At 38.9% G+C, this 14467-nt stretch overlaps 1 protein-coding gene across 2 annotated transcripts in view; it reads left to right on the top strand.

The window, feature by feature from the left end:
* Aatf (apoptosis antagonizing transcription factor) overlaps positions 1 to 14467 on the top strand; it is a 93170-nt gene that overhangs the window by 14585 nt on the left and 64118 nt on the right. The window contains exon 6 of one of the 2 annotated variants that reach the window (XM_039085037.2): positions 4989 to 13427. The exons of the other annotated variant lie outside the window; for it this stretch is intronic. Within the exon in view, the coding sequence (XP_038940965.1) occupies positions 4989 to 5113 (125 nt within the window). The 3' untranslated portion in view covers positions 5114 to 13427. Of the gene's footprint in view, positions 1 to 4988; positions 13428 to 14467 lie in introns of those variants that run through there. 2 annotated transcript variants of the gene reach the window in all.

Here is a 14467-nt window from a genome sequence, read left to right as displayed (position 1 = left end):
TAAGTAGATGGAACGACATCTCACCCAGTCACGTTATGTAATGGGCACAGGAGATTCCTCTGGATTTCATTGGAGTGTGCAGAAACAAACATCTGACACCAACTTGGGATTTTCTTAGGTGGTTGTTGGTAGGAATGCAAAACAGTACAGCCATTTTGGAAAAACAGCTTGGGAAAAAGTTTTATTTCTAAAAATAAATGTAAGCATGTATTTAGGATCCAAACACAGCAGTCCTACTGCTAGATCTTACTAGAGAAATGAAAACATTCACACAAAGACTTGCACACAGACGTTTACAGCAGCATTATTCATAATCAGCATAACTGGAAACAGCCCAAATGTCCTTCAAACAAATTGGACAAATGTATAAACAAATTGTGGTACATTACTCAGCAATAAAAAAGAATCAATCTCAGTGGTATTATGCTAACTGAAAACCTCAAAAGGTTATTCACTTTAAAACTCCATTTATATGACATTCTGGGGAGTGTGGAACTATGGGGAAGAGAACAGCTCAGCGGCAGCCTGTGGGCTAAGGATGGGGGAAGGGTTTGACTACAAAGAGGCAGTCCAGCTTTTTTCTTTGTCTTGTATGAGTTTCCATTTTCCTCACCAGTAGCCTCATTTCCTTGAGAGTGTTTCCCACCTGTTTTCCACCCGCTTGCTGGTGAACCCTTCAGCTTGCCTTGATTGTGAACATTTTGCTTAGATTGAAGGAGGGGGTGTAAATAGTTGTGTGCATATTCCCAGATAACTCAGGAATATTTCTTATGGTAATGGATACACGATACAGTGTTTCTAGGGATAGAGGGATGATCTACATCAACCTACTTTTGCTTGAAATATATATATCTTTGGCACTAAAACCTTACCCAGAAGAGAATAATAGATTATATAAAGCTTCTGGATTTTGATGTGGGTTAAAACTGAAAAATGAGATGTCTTTAAACTATTTTTTCTTCTCCCTTTGATAAGTGATATAATGTGGTTTGGACACTCAGAGATTCCTGAGATTCCAGGTTCTGGTTGATGATTTACTGCAAAATTGCTTATAAATTGAAGTAGAAAATGTTTTGCAGACCTGGCAGCTTTCTGGCTTCACACCCATTTGTCACCCAGCATTTCCCTTTGTGTATAGAACAAGAATTAATTAGGCTGCACTGCAGGAAAAGTTTATGGCTATAATTTATATAGAATGAATTTCTTTTTAAAGAGACAGCATTGTTTTGTTATACCTACACACACACACACACACACACACACACACACACACACACATTTTATATAGGTATATATAAAATGTTTTGGTGGTGGTAGTGTTTTTCGGTTTTATTTCTGTTTTTCCTTAAAGCTGTATCAGTAAGCTTGAGGAGCACACATTCATCTTTCAGTTTAATGTGATATGGTAGTGGGATATAAGCTTTTGTAGTGATTGCTTTCTGATTGAACTTGGTTTTTAATTCGTGTGTACTGGAGAGCACTCAGGTGCAGGTTTGCACTTCAGATGACAGTCAGACTTGTCTGGTTTCCAGAGCTTCATATTCTCTCGGTCCTTGGAAGACTTGGGACTCTGTCTTTCATAGGGTCTTGCTCATTCAATTAATGTTTTCATAATCAATGCAAGTCAGAACTTGCAATTTGTTCCTGATTTGCACATTAAAGAGCTCCATTAATTAAGAATCCTGGTGTTTGGCATGTTCCCGCAGGATCTGTGCATTATTTACATGGTGAAAGTGTGAGGAGTGACTTCTCAGCTGTGCTGCACTTGCAGCCAGTCTTGCCTTCACACTCTCTTCTTTCTTTTCTTTTTGCTTATGAATAACAGTTGTTTCACAACTCATTGAAACTCCTTAGGGATACATTGTACCAACATAGGAACAAATGATCCAAATGAGAGGGCTGTGGAGGAAAAGTAGGAAGGGGAAATCCTTTGTTTAAAGGAAAAAACAAATCCTGAAAAAGTATGTAGAATTTATGTGGTTGGGGTTTTATGTTCTCTTACTTGACATGAAAGTAGGAAATGTGATAGAGTTGAATGGTAATTCTGTTTTCTCTCAGATTACCCCTTTCTTCTAATAGTAGTTGTATTTGCAAATGAAGTTGCTTTTTATAACCCAAATAAGCCTAGAAATGTAAAACCCAGCCAGCCATATGCTGTGTAAAGTGAACTTCTTCATCACTTTTAAGGGTGGTAGTAGCTTGCACCTTTAATCCAAGCTCTTTGAGGCAGAGGCAGGTGAATTTTTGAGTTCAAGGCCAGCCTGATCTACAGAGTGAATTCCAAGATAGCCAGGGCTACATCTTGAACCAGCCCACTCCACCCAAAAATAAAAATGAGGGGGCTGGAGAGATGGCTCAGAGGTTAAGAGCACTGACTGTTCTTCCAGAGGTCCTGAGTTCAATTCCCAGCAACCACATGGTGGCTCATAGCCATCTGTAATGGGATCTGATGCCCTCTTCTGGTGTGTCTGAAGATAGTGACAGTGTCATATACGTTAAATAAATAAATCTTTAAAAAATAAAATAAAAATGGGTGGGTTTTGTTGCCATTTCTGTGGAAGTCTTGTTCTAAGCGAGTGGTTGTCTTCATCGTGATGTTTGAAAGGTCTGTTGATTGGCAGCATGAAATAGGACCATTTCAGCCAGTTCCTCCTCTCTGTCTTATGTGGCTAATCTTACATAATTATAACACAGTTTGCTGACACTGCTGCCATCTTTTTCAATATCATAGGAAACTCTGAGGTGTCTGCTCAAAGAATGCAGGTATTTATGTATGTGAGATGAGCTTTTGTGTGGCCCAGGCCAGCCTTGCGTGCATGCCCAGCCTCTTACAGGTTCGGATCTCAAGAGTGTGCCACCATGCCTGGGGTTTCTTGGGATTTAGGGGACTTAATTCTTAGTTTATTTTGTACTTATGCCTCCTCTAGTCTTGAGGAAGGTATTTAACCTGGAATTCAGTATGAAAGAAATAGTGCAGAAGAGTGTAAAAGAAGACAAACGTTAGAGAACTTTGGGAACTTTCAGCTCTTAAGATCTAGGCACTAAACACAAGTAACTAGGCTATGAACAAGTACTTCTACTTAATCAGTGTCTTACCAGTCCTCCCCACTTAAGAAATTTGCCATTAAGTCATTGTTTTGCTGTTTTGTTTTGTTTTGTTTCTTTAGTGCTAGGGTTGGAGCCCATTGCTTTGTTCATTGTGCTACCCTGGAGTCACAGTTAACTTCCATTTAACTTTATTTTATGTGGATGGGTTTTTTGCCTGTATGTGTTCCGTGTACCACATATGTCAGCAGAGACAGAAATGGACATCAGAGTCTCTACCCTGGAGTTAGAGATAGTTGTGTGAGCTACCATGTTAGTGCTGAGAACTTGGCCTGGGTTCTCTGAAAGAGCTGCCAGTAGGTACCCTTAGCCCCTGGGTCATTTCTCCAGCTCCTTACTTTTAAGTTTTAATAGCATTAATAACCAAACCAGGCTACAGTACTATTTACAGATTACCTGGGTAACTTTTCGACATAATTTTCTCTTGATCATTATAATTATCAAATTTATACCTGTCTGAAGACAAGTGTGTACTTTTGAAAGTTTTTCTTTTCTTTTTCTATTATTTTAAAACAGCCCCAGTGCATCCCAGGCTGGCCTCAAACTTGCTTTGTAGCCATGAAAGACTGGAAATCCGATGCTGCTGCCTCCACCAAATTGAACTTAGGCAGTGCTGAGGGTCAAACCCAGGTGTTTGTGCACATTAGGCAAGCACTCTGTAAACTGTTAATGGCACATTTGAAATTTATAGTTGGAATCGCTTGTCTTTGCTTGTTTGTTTCCCTCCTTCCATTTCGAGACAAGTTCTAGCTATGTAGGCTAGGCTACTCTAGAACTTTTCTCCTCCTCCGCCATCCGAGTGCTGGGGTTGTTGGTGTTTGTCACCATGCATGGTCCCTTGTTGATTTTTAAATGTCTTTCATGTAGTTGGGTATAGTGGTGCATGCCTTTAATCTCTCTACTCTGGAGACAGAGACAGGCAAATCTCTTGAGTTTGAGGCCAGCCAAGACTAAAGAGCAAGTTCTAGGACAGCCAGGATTATACAAAAAGACCCTATTCAAAATGTCTCTTATGTCACATGGCTTGGTATTCTCAAATCTACCTCTTTCTGTCTCCCCAACCCCCAACAATTGACTAAATTTGAATCTGGAAAAATGCAAACTGATTCTAGTTTGAGAAGAGTCCTTTCTAACCCCTTATCCTGTTCTATATAAGCAAAAGCTTTATAGGTAGATAGCATTGAATTTTGTATATGAAAAATGTCACATCACAATGTATACACATCAGTCATTCAGTCTTTGCGAGGTGTTAGCCAGTGGGTTGAGACAAATGTTCCAACTCAAATCCTTTCTGTTGTTCTCATTAAGACTTATAAAATACAGCAATATGAGCAAGAAGAAATCAAGTAGGATGCTTTGAGAATGGAGATCATTCCATTTATTTTCATCTTAGTATTTTATTGTATAGTGCAATGCTATATAGCACTACATTCAAATGTCATGAGAACAGTCTCTTTGGTTCATTCTACTGTACCATTCTTCCAGATAGGGGAGTATGTACAAAAGCCTCATTTACGTTCGTATAGCAGCCTGTAAAGTAGGTGCTGAGGACTGCTGTACAGATGAGGACATCAAGTGGTGGGGAATAAAGTCACTTGACTGGTTAGAGGTAAAACCAGGAGCTGATTTTCTTCATTCACCTCAGTCCTTATTCTTGATTACACTATCCAGTCACTGTGGGGATAGTTAATCTTACGAGCTATTCAAAGAAAAGATGAGAGAATACATATAAATAAGTGCCAAAGCTTAAAGAATTGACAACAGAAAGGAGAAACATGGAGATGAAGGTGTTATCAAGATAGGTTTGGGTAGAGACCAATAATAAAAGGTCTCACTGATTTAAAAGGAGGCCTTGAGTGTGTTGTTCTTGTCTTGATTGATAGCAATGGCCGCAAGCAATCCCTTCTTCCTGCCTGGCATTGAAGACTTGAAAAGAAGAGCAGCAAGTCAGTGGACCAAGCTGATTCTGCCCCAAGTCTTCGTCATCGTCAACACTATACCACCCTGAGAGGGCTAGCAGCAAGGGAGGTAATCACCACACTGCTGAGGAGGATATCGTGAAGGACCATGACATGCAGGAGGATATTGCTACACTGAGCATTATTGCTCCTTGCCTAGAACCCTGGCCTGGAACATCATGACAGACAGACAAGTGATGGTGCTCTAGAAGAGTAGTATTGGAGATGACTGTATTGACCTTAGTGGCGTCGGGGGTGTGGTAGAGGTAGATGTTGCTGGGCTTGGTGCAGCATGGCCTGGGATATTCTCAGTACAGCTAGAAAATTACATTGATAACACTGCTGTGGCAGGGCGAGGACCTGCAAATGTGCTTGCCAGGGTGTAGCCTCAGCCAGCTGCTGGGGAGCTTTATCCCTGGGCCATAGGTGAGTAGTACATCACTCTTGACATCCAAATAGCCAACCTGAAGGTGTCTGCACTGAATGAGCAAAACCGTGCCATGATTACACTACTTTTGGTGGTGTTCTCAGGAAACCAGATTGACTCTACTCTAACCAACTTCCTGCTCTTTGCTGTTGCCATCGTAACAAGTGGAGGGAATGTCACAAATGCCACCATTTATAAGATACTATTGACCTCAACTCTGGAGACTATGGTTGACACCCTGGACATCACTCAGGAGCAAATCACTCCACAGCTGGGACTACTTAACAGCTCACTGGCAACAAAGACAGTGATTTGGAGCTTACTGTGAAAGAATGTTTGATTAGATTGGTGAAGCCTTCACTCTCTTGTCTCTCTGCTTTGGACTGTTATGCCAGCAGACAGAATATCGGATGCTAACAGGATGGATCGTCACAACCCTGCACTATCCAACGGTTCAGAGATTTCCCCTGGCCTGCACTCTTTGATCTTTCCATGCTCAAACTGGTTTTGAAGTGGGCTTGCTTTGGACAGTATATTGCTGGAGGGCCAGCTGCTGGTGGGCATTGGGTAGGGTAGGGGGTTGCCGCAGAGAGTTTTCAAGATAGCAGAATTTCTTAATCTTTTGTATGCTGCCCTTCAACTGACCATCAAAATAGGAAGGGATGCTACCGTGCAACAATACCAGGGGTTCATACTGTCCAATTGAAGACAGTCAAAGGCAAGTGGGTTCAAGAATATACTGTACAAAAACTGTGCCTGCTAGGTTCCCAGTCAGCACTGGTCCTGACCCAATTTTGGAGGTCATACACAGCCTCCCGCTGCAATGTAGAATGGTAGCAGCTACAGGTTACTACCTCCAAAGTTCTACCTCCAAAGCATCACCGTACATGTAGAAACCACTCAATCTCACTCGGTTTAATTTAAAAAAAGAAAGAAAGAAGAAAAAGATAGGTTTGGAGATCTTACCATTCTTACAACTAGAGCTAGGAATACCCTCTGTCCATAGGCAAGTAAATAGGTATGGTTTTTTTTTCTCTTGAGATTTATTTTATATGTATAAGTGTGTGCCTGTACTTGTGGGTGTTTGTGGGTATGTATGTATGTGTTTACATCACGTGTGTCTGGTAACCTGTGGAAGCCAGAAGAGGGAGTTGGATCTCCTGAAACTGGAATTACTGATAGTTGTGAGCCAACATGTAAGTTCTGAGGATTAAACTCAGAGCCTGCTGAGCCCATCCGTCCAACCCCCTGTTTTTTCCTTATAAATGCAATATATATCTATTATATGAACTTTGGAAAAAGCTTAACAAAATTAGTCAAGTCTCCCCTAATTCTAGCAGTTAGCTAGGTACTTTTAAGCTAGGCATTATGCTGTAAGCATGCAGTTCACATACTCAAGAATTAAAGGCAGGAGTACCACAAGTGTGTGTGCTGGGGTTAGAGTTAAGGACCTTCAGTATTTTGCTATGTGGTTTTATCTTTATCCTAGATGTTTCTTCTATATATATATCGTTAGAAAATAGGAACTTATTCTAAATAGTTCTGAACTCTGACTTTTTTCCATGTAACATGACTTTTTCTGTGTGTTTCATGTTCCACAGCATTATTTCTAACTACGGTGTAGACTTTCATCATACGGTAGTTTAACCACTTCTTTATAGTTGGACATTTGGATTGTTTTCAGGTTTTCATTTTCCTAAGTGGTGAACAGAAATCTCTGTTACTGAATCTCGCATTCAGGATCACCTTGTTACAGAAAATAAATCTAGACGTAGAATCCATGCATTCTTCAGGATAGATGAAGCTTAAAGCCTTTTTATCCCTATCAACCAAACTGCCCTCCAGAAAAGTTTTATTAGTTTACACTCTTGCCTTATTTATATTAGCATCAGTTTTCTATCCTGTCAGCACTGGGTATTATAATTTTGTTTCATCTTTGCTGCTTTGATAAGTGGAAAATGGTGTGCATATTTTAATTTACATTTCTTTTAATTTACATTTCACAGTATTTAATGAGGGCAAGCATTTTCTACCTCTAGTTATTGGTCCTTGTTATTTCCTTTGTGAATCAAATAAGAAGAAATTTAAACTGGTTCTAGAGATGGGTGCTTTTCTTGTCAGTCAATCTCAAAACTACCTCTTACTCCTCCTAGTTACTCTCTTCCTTCCCCTCCTCTTCTTCCTCCTTCCCCTTCCACTTTCTCCCCTCTTCCTCTCTCCTTCCTCCTTTCTTTCCTTCTTTCTCTTTCTTTTTCTCCTACGGAGACGGGCTTTCATTCTGAGGCCAGGTTGACTTTGAACTCAGGATTCTCCCACTTTAGCCCTCCCAAGTACTACGACTAATATGTATGTCATCACACAGGTTCCCGGTTTGACTTTAATCTGCATCTCCTTTTTGCTAGATTTTTTTTTTTTTTATTGCTACAGAGAATAGAAGAAGACACCTTCCTTAGGAGGGTAGGTAGGTAGGTAGATAGGTTTTGGTTTTTTTGCTTTGTTTTGTTTTTTGAGACAGGGTCTCTGTGTAACTTGACTGTCTACTCATTATATAGACCAGGCTGACTTCAAACTCACAGAGAGCACTTGCCTTTGAAGTGCTGGGATTAAAGGTATGCACCACCACATCTGGCTATTCTTCTTCTTCCACCTCCTCTTCTTCCTTCACCCCTCCTCTTCCTCCTTTTCCTCCTCCTCATCTTTCTTCTTTTCTAATTAAATTTTATTTTATGTGTCTAGATGTTTGCCTGCATGTATGTCTGCATTGCATGTGTGCCTAGTGTCCATAGAGGGTGTTGGATATCCTAGAACTGAAGTCACAGACAATTGTGAATCACTGTATAGATGTTGGGACTCAAATCTGGATCTTTTGGACGAACAGCCAGGGCTCTTGGTCATTGAACCATATCTCTGACCCCATCTCTTTATATTTTTGAAGATATTTTTATTTGTTTGTTTTAGATTCTTGCTAACTTGCTATACAGCTCAGGCTGGCCTCAAACTTGTGACCGCCTCAGCTTCCTGAGTTCTCAGATTATAGGCCCTGCCAGACTTTGCTTTATTTGATCTTCATTGCCTTTTTAATAAGTCAGAAGGGCTAGAGAAATGGCTCAGCAATTAAAAGAACTTGAGGCTCTTTACAAGACTGAAGTTTGATTCCCAACACACATGCTGGGCAGCTTATGACTGCCTGTCTCTCCAGCTCCAGGGTATCCAGTGCCCTCTTCTGGCTTCTGTACACCTGTGCATGTGGCATACTATAAAGTTTCTAAAAAAAATTTTTAAGTCATAAAACTTGTTTGTTACAAAAACATTTTTCCTAACAAAACTGAATATGCTTCTCCTTCTTCAAATAACACTGAAATATATACTGTGGAATATGACAATTCTTTCTGTTTTCATTATTTTCTCTAGAGATAACTGTTCTTTTTTTATTTTATTTTATTTTATTTTTGAGACAGGTTTTCTCTGTATAGCACTAACTGTCCTAGAACTCACTCTTTAGACAAGACTGGCTTCGAACTCAGAGATCTACCTGCCTCTGCCCCTGCCTCCTGAGCGCTGGGATTAAAGGCAGGAACCACCACTGCCTAGTGAGAGGCATTTTTAACAAATCTGTTCATTGTACATCTTTTCATCTGAAAGGAATGAAATAATGACATCTAACATTAAATTCTCTTTAATCAATAATTTCTATCAGTAAAAATGTAAGATAAGGGTTGGGGATTTGGCTCAGTGGTAGAGCGCTTGCTAGGCAAGAGCAAGGTCCTGGGTTCGGTCCCCAGCTCTGAAAAAAAGAAAAGAAAAAAAAAATGTAAGATATACGTGAGCTCATCCTTGGGTGTCCTGTATTTGGTGTATATACCCAAGCCCTCTTTCTTTGCTCTTTTTGAAATAGTTTGTTAATAACAATCATAAGACCATGTTGCTTGCAAATATTTAAGTATGACTTTTTAAACAACGAGGGCATTTTTTAATGCAATCATCATCATTTAGCCTAAGCAAGCTAATAGTCCTAGCGATGTAATGTGCTTTTTCTTCTTCGTGGTTTGGTTTGTTTAAACCAAGCTCCATTTATATGTACCTTTTTCAGCTGTTACATAAGAACATTTCTGATTAAAATAAAATTAAGCAGTTCCTTGCAAGTGGGCAACAGATTTTTGTATCTTTTTCAACTTATTACAAACAGTGCTGAAAATACTTTTTGTACCTATCTCTTTGCTTTAAAATTTCTTTCTTTATGATTAATTTCTAGCTGTGGAAGGAAACATGCATGTGTATAATCCTGATGCATTTTACCTGACTGCCTTCTGCATGTGCAGAGGTTATTAAACTCTGATCTGTTGTGAATGCAGACTTTTTCTTAAATTCTTGACAGCATCAAGAATTATCAGAAAAAAAATTTTATATTATTAATATGTATGTATATTTTTGTAGTATTAGGGATGGAACCCAGAGTTTTACATGTTCTAGGATGGTGCTATACCTATGAGCTTCATCCCTAGGCCAAGAAATTGATTAAGGAGAGTTTGATGTTAGATGTCATTTATCACATTTTTTTAAATGTCTCAGTAGTTTTACTTTTTTTTAAGTATAACTTTGTCTTTTTTTTTTTTTTCCCCCGGAGCTGAGGACCGAACCCAGGGCCTTGCGCTTGCTAGGCAAGTGCTCTACCACTGAGCTAAATCCCCAGCCCCTTAAGTATAACTTTAAGCATCTTGTCTGTGTGCGGCTATTTGAAATTTTGAGATTTATTATTCCATTCCTTAGCACAGCCTTTTCAAAATACATGTATTCCTTTATCTCTTCCTAGTGAGACTTGGTTTTTGTTTTCAATATTTGGGCTTCCTTTTATTTTCCTACATTGTGTTTTCAATTGTGGGGACCAAATTAGGATGAAACATTTTAGTAGAGTCTCACTAGTGTTTTCTTATCATGTGGTGATATTGAAATGGGAAATTTTGCTATGCTTGAGTAATTAAAGGTTTTGGGAGTTGGGGAGATGGCTTGGTGTTTAAGGGTGCTTCCTCTTCTTACAGAGGAACCAGAGGAACAGAGTTGCCATCGTTGCTGGCTTAAATTGCCTTCAATTCCAGCTTTAGGACCTCTTATGCCCTCTTTTGGCCTCTTACACGCATGTGCACCTCTTCCACATATACATAAACATATACACAATTAAATTTATCTTAGAAGAGTATTTCTGTAATAATTTTATTTTAAAATTTATGGTAAAAATGCTGCAGAAAAGAAGTCACATACTGAAATTAATCAGACCCAAAGACTTAACAGTTCAGGAAACTTCTGTGTAGTTAGGATGGTCATTTAGAACGAAAGCTGGGGAACTTTGTATCAGATTTTATATAAAATGAAGTACTAGTTAGCTTTAAATAAGCATTTGGAGGACAATGGATGTACTTAGAATGTATAATAATATTAAATGAAGTTACATAATCTTGGAAAGAAAATATTTAAGGTAATTGTTTAATTTGCTAGAGATTAAACTCAGGACCTTATGCATTCTAGGCAAGTGCTGTATGGCTAAGCCATGCTCCCAGCAATTTGGTAACTGAAATTTGATTGCACTTGGTTCCCTGTGTAGTTTTGCTTCATAATCCAGAAGAATGCATTAATATAGAAAACAAAACTTCAGGGGCTAGAGAGGTGACTTGGTGGTTAAGAGTGCTCAATGTTGGGGGCTGGGGATTTAGCTCAGTGGTAGAGCGCTTACCTAGGAAGCGCAAGGCCCTGGGTTCGGTCTCCAGCTCCGGAAAAAAAAAAAAGAAGCAAAAAAAAAAAAAAAAAAAAAAAAAAGAGTGCTCAATGTTCTTCCAGAGGACCTAGGTTCAATTCCCAGCACCCACATGGCAGTTCAAAACTGTAACTTCAAATCCAGGGAATCTAACAGCCTCATACAGAATACATGCAGGCAAAACACCAGTATACATAGGATTAAAGTAAATAAAGCGAAATGAAAACTTTAGGTGTTTTAAAGCTCAGTGATTTTTTTTTTTATATTAAAATGGAGATAGAAAAACAGTTACTGGAAGGATTTAAATGAGGTAATGGAGTCTCTTCTTAGGGTATATAGGCCTCTGGCCACAGTATTTGTTTCTTCTTGTAAAGATTATATGAATAAATATTAGATTATATGTTCAGTTATTTGAAGTCTTGAAATTAACAAAATTTATATTTCAAGATTAAGGAGTTGGCGGGGTTGGGCATTTAGCTCAGTGGTAGAATGCTTGCCTAGCAAGTGCAAGGACCTGGGTTCAGTCCTCAGCTCTGGGAAAAAAAAAAAATTAGGGAGTTGTGGTATGTAGTGCCCCCATGGTCCCAGCACTTGGAAAGTAGTCACAAGTATCAAGAGTTCAAGATCACCCTGGCCATATACAGAATTTGAGGACAGCTGTGGCCAAATACAAAAACACAAAACACGTACAACAAAAATAGATTAGACTGAGACTGGGGTATACAGACTCATCAGTATAGTACGGGTTCACCTCTATACGTGTTCACAACACAAGCTCCATTTACCAGTCCTAGCAAAGCAAGGGAGGAGAGCCTTTGTTTTCAGAGTGGTCATAGGAAGATGTGGGTTTTAGTAAACTGCTTTGAATACAGAAAGCATTATTTATATGGTTTTATATGAATACAACCTCTCAAAGTGATCATTCTGAGTCACTGAATAAATAACCCTTGGTCTCACTAGTACTCAAACACAACTGAGACATTGTTTGAAATGTTATGACTCAGTTTATTATTACTAATAATCACTAATCGTGAGGATGTGCTTATTTTATGATTTTAAGTTCCTAAATCTGGAGCTGGGGTGTAGCCCAGTCATTACAGTGTTTGCTAACATGGGTTGAATGTGCTACTGCAGGCCATCAATCCTAGCACTCTACAGATTGATCAGAAGTTCATGGTTATCCTCAAGAGTTTGTCTTTTGTTTACATTTAGATTTTAGACATAATAGTGTGGTCAAATATTTTGCATTGACTTTTTGAAATGAAAACATTCATAGAAATTCATTCTGGCACAGATGATGTGCTAGATTCTAAGGTTCAAGGCCAGACTGACCTACAGAGTGAGTTCCAAGTTAGCCAGATACACAGAGAGACCCTGTCTCAAAAAACAAAAACAAAAACAAAAAAAAACCCAAGGTGCAGAGGTGGGGGTGGGGAGTGGGGAAGGGGTTGGAGAGGTGGCTCAGCAGTTGAGAGCATTGACTGCTCTTCCAGAGGTCCTGAGTTCAATTCCCAGCAAGCAATGGTCACTCACAACCATCTGTAATGAGATCTGATGCTGCCTTCTTGTGTGTGAAGAGAGTGACAGTGTACTCATAACATAAAAAATAAATAATAAATCTTAAAACAAACAAACAGAACAAAAGGGAGTGGGGAGGAGAAAAGAAAAAATAATCAGAGTCATAGTAGAATGTGGCGATTTTGCAAGTGATACAAGTGACCCTTAGATAAAAGTGACTAATTCTACATGAAATCCTGTTTCAAAAATACACTTTCTAAACCCCTTTTTCATTGGATTTACTTGTATGTCGCTTCATTGGATTTATTTATATGCCAATAGGATTTTGAGAATTTGGTCAGGCTCGGTTTTATAATAGGAAAGAATCATGTGTTTTTTAGAAATAAAAGTCCTAATATCCATTAGGCTGGTGGGGCGTCTCAGACTATTTTACATGAATTAAGAGAGGGTTGCTTAGGTTTTGGTTCTAATTCTATTTTTAATAACTTTCCTTACTTCACAGTTTACTTTAAATTTTAATAAAATTTTAAATTATGAAAGTAATGTATGCTTATAAAATATTCAAACAGTTCAAAAGTATATCAAATACAAATGAAAGTATCCCCACTCTTCCTCGGTAACTACTGCTTGGCAGTTTAAATAATCACTTGTAAATAAACTTGGATTTTAAGTACCTTGTATTCTGAATATTTACTCTTTTTATTTAAAGGGGGGAAATGAATTTTCCTTTTTTAGGAACGTATTCGCAAGCAGTGGAGGCTGTCTAGGACCTGTGCAGGAAGGTAACTGTCGAGGATTTCTGGAAGTACATTGATCAGTTAGATTGTTGTGTCCTATAGGGCTTTTTAAGGATTTATTGACACTTCATCAAGGTGTTTGAGAGAGTATTCAGGGAAACCTAAGAAATTCTGCAGTTCCTTTCTCTTATAAATTCATGCCTGGTCAGAAATTACAGCTTGAGTGGGATGTCCCTCCACAGAACTCAAATGTACTCTATTTATCATGTTACTTAGTGTGGCAGTAATGTAAAATGTTGAGGATTTTTTCTTTTTTGTTTCTTTCTGCACAGTGGCTCACTCAGCATATAATTTACCATATGTCTCTTCATCTCTCCCTCATTTCAACTTCTACTCACTTCCCCAATTCCCCACATCATTCTCTTAAAAGAAAAAAAAATAAGCTTTGTCCATTGAGTCCTCTTTCTTACTTTATTTAATATATTTTGAGTTGACTGTTTCTTCCAAAAACACTTTGCATTCTGAATTAGCCCATCAGGCTGTTTTCTCCATAGACTCTTCCACAGGCTGCACGTCTTCTGAAGCCATGCCCTCTGAGGTTTGAGAACCAAGTCTGCGAATGGCTTAGCATTCATGATTTTAGAATATAAGTCCCCACACTCCGCTTGAAAAGTTTCATTCTTGTTATTTTTATACCATTAAGAAAATTGTACTTTTGGTCCACAGACATAGCTATCACAGGGTTGCTGGTCTCCCGCCACTGTCCAGTCAGTCACAGTCCCTGCCACAGTTGCCCATTTGTCTAAATCTGTGCATGTAGAATGCACACACCTAAATATCTGCATCCTGACATGGAAATACACAAGTCCTAGCTGGCTGTACACTGGAAATGGTAGCCATTCATCCAAATGGTGGTGGTTGAGGAATTGTAACCTGCAGTCCACTTTCTTGCTGGTAACGCCATTCTGCTTGGGGA

Source organism: Rattus norvegicus, chromosome 10 (genome assembly GCF_036323735.1).
Source record: "Rattus norvegicus strain BN/NHsdMcwi chromosome 10, GRCr8, whole genome shotgun sequence".
Lineage (NCBI taxonomy): Eukaryota > Metazoa > Chordata > Mammalia > Rodentia > Muridae > Rattus > Rattus norvegicus.
The sequence above is the reverse complement of the archived record's forward strand: the minus strand, read 5'-3'. Positions and strand labels throughout refer to the sequence as shown.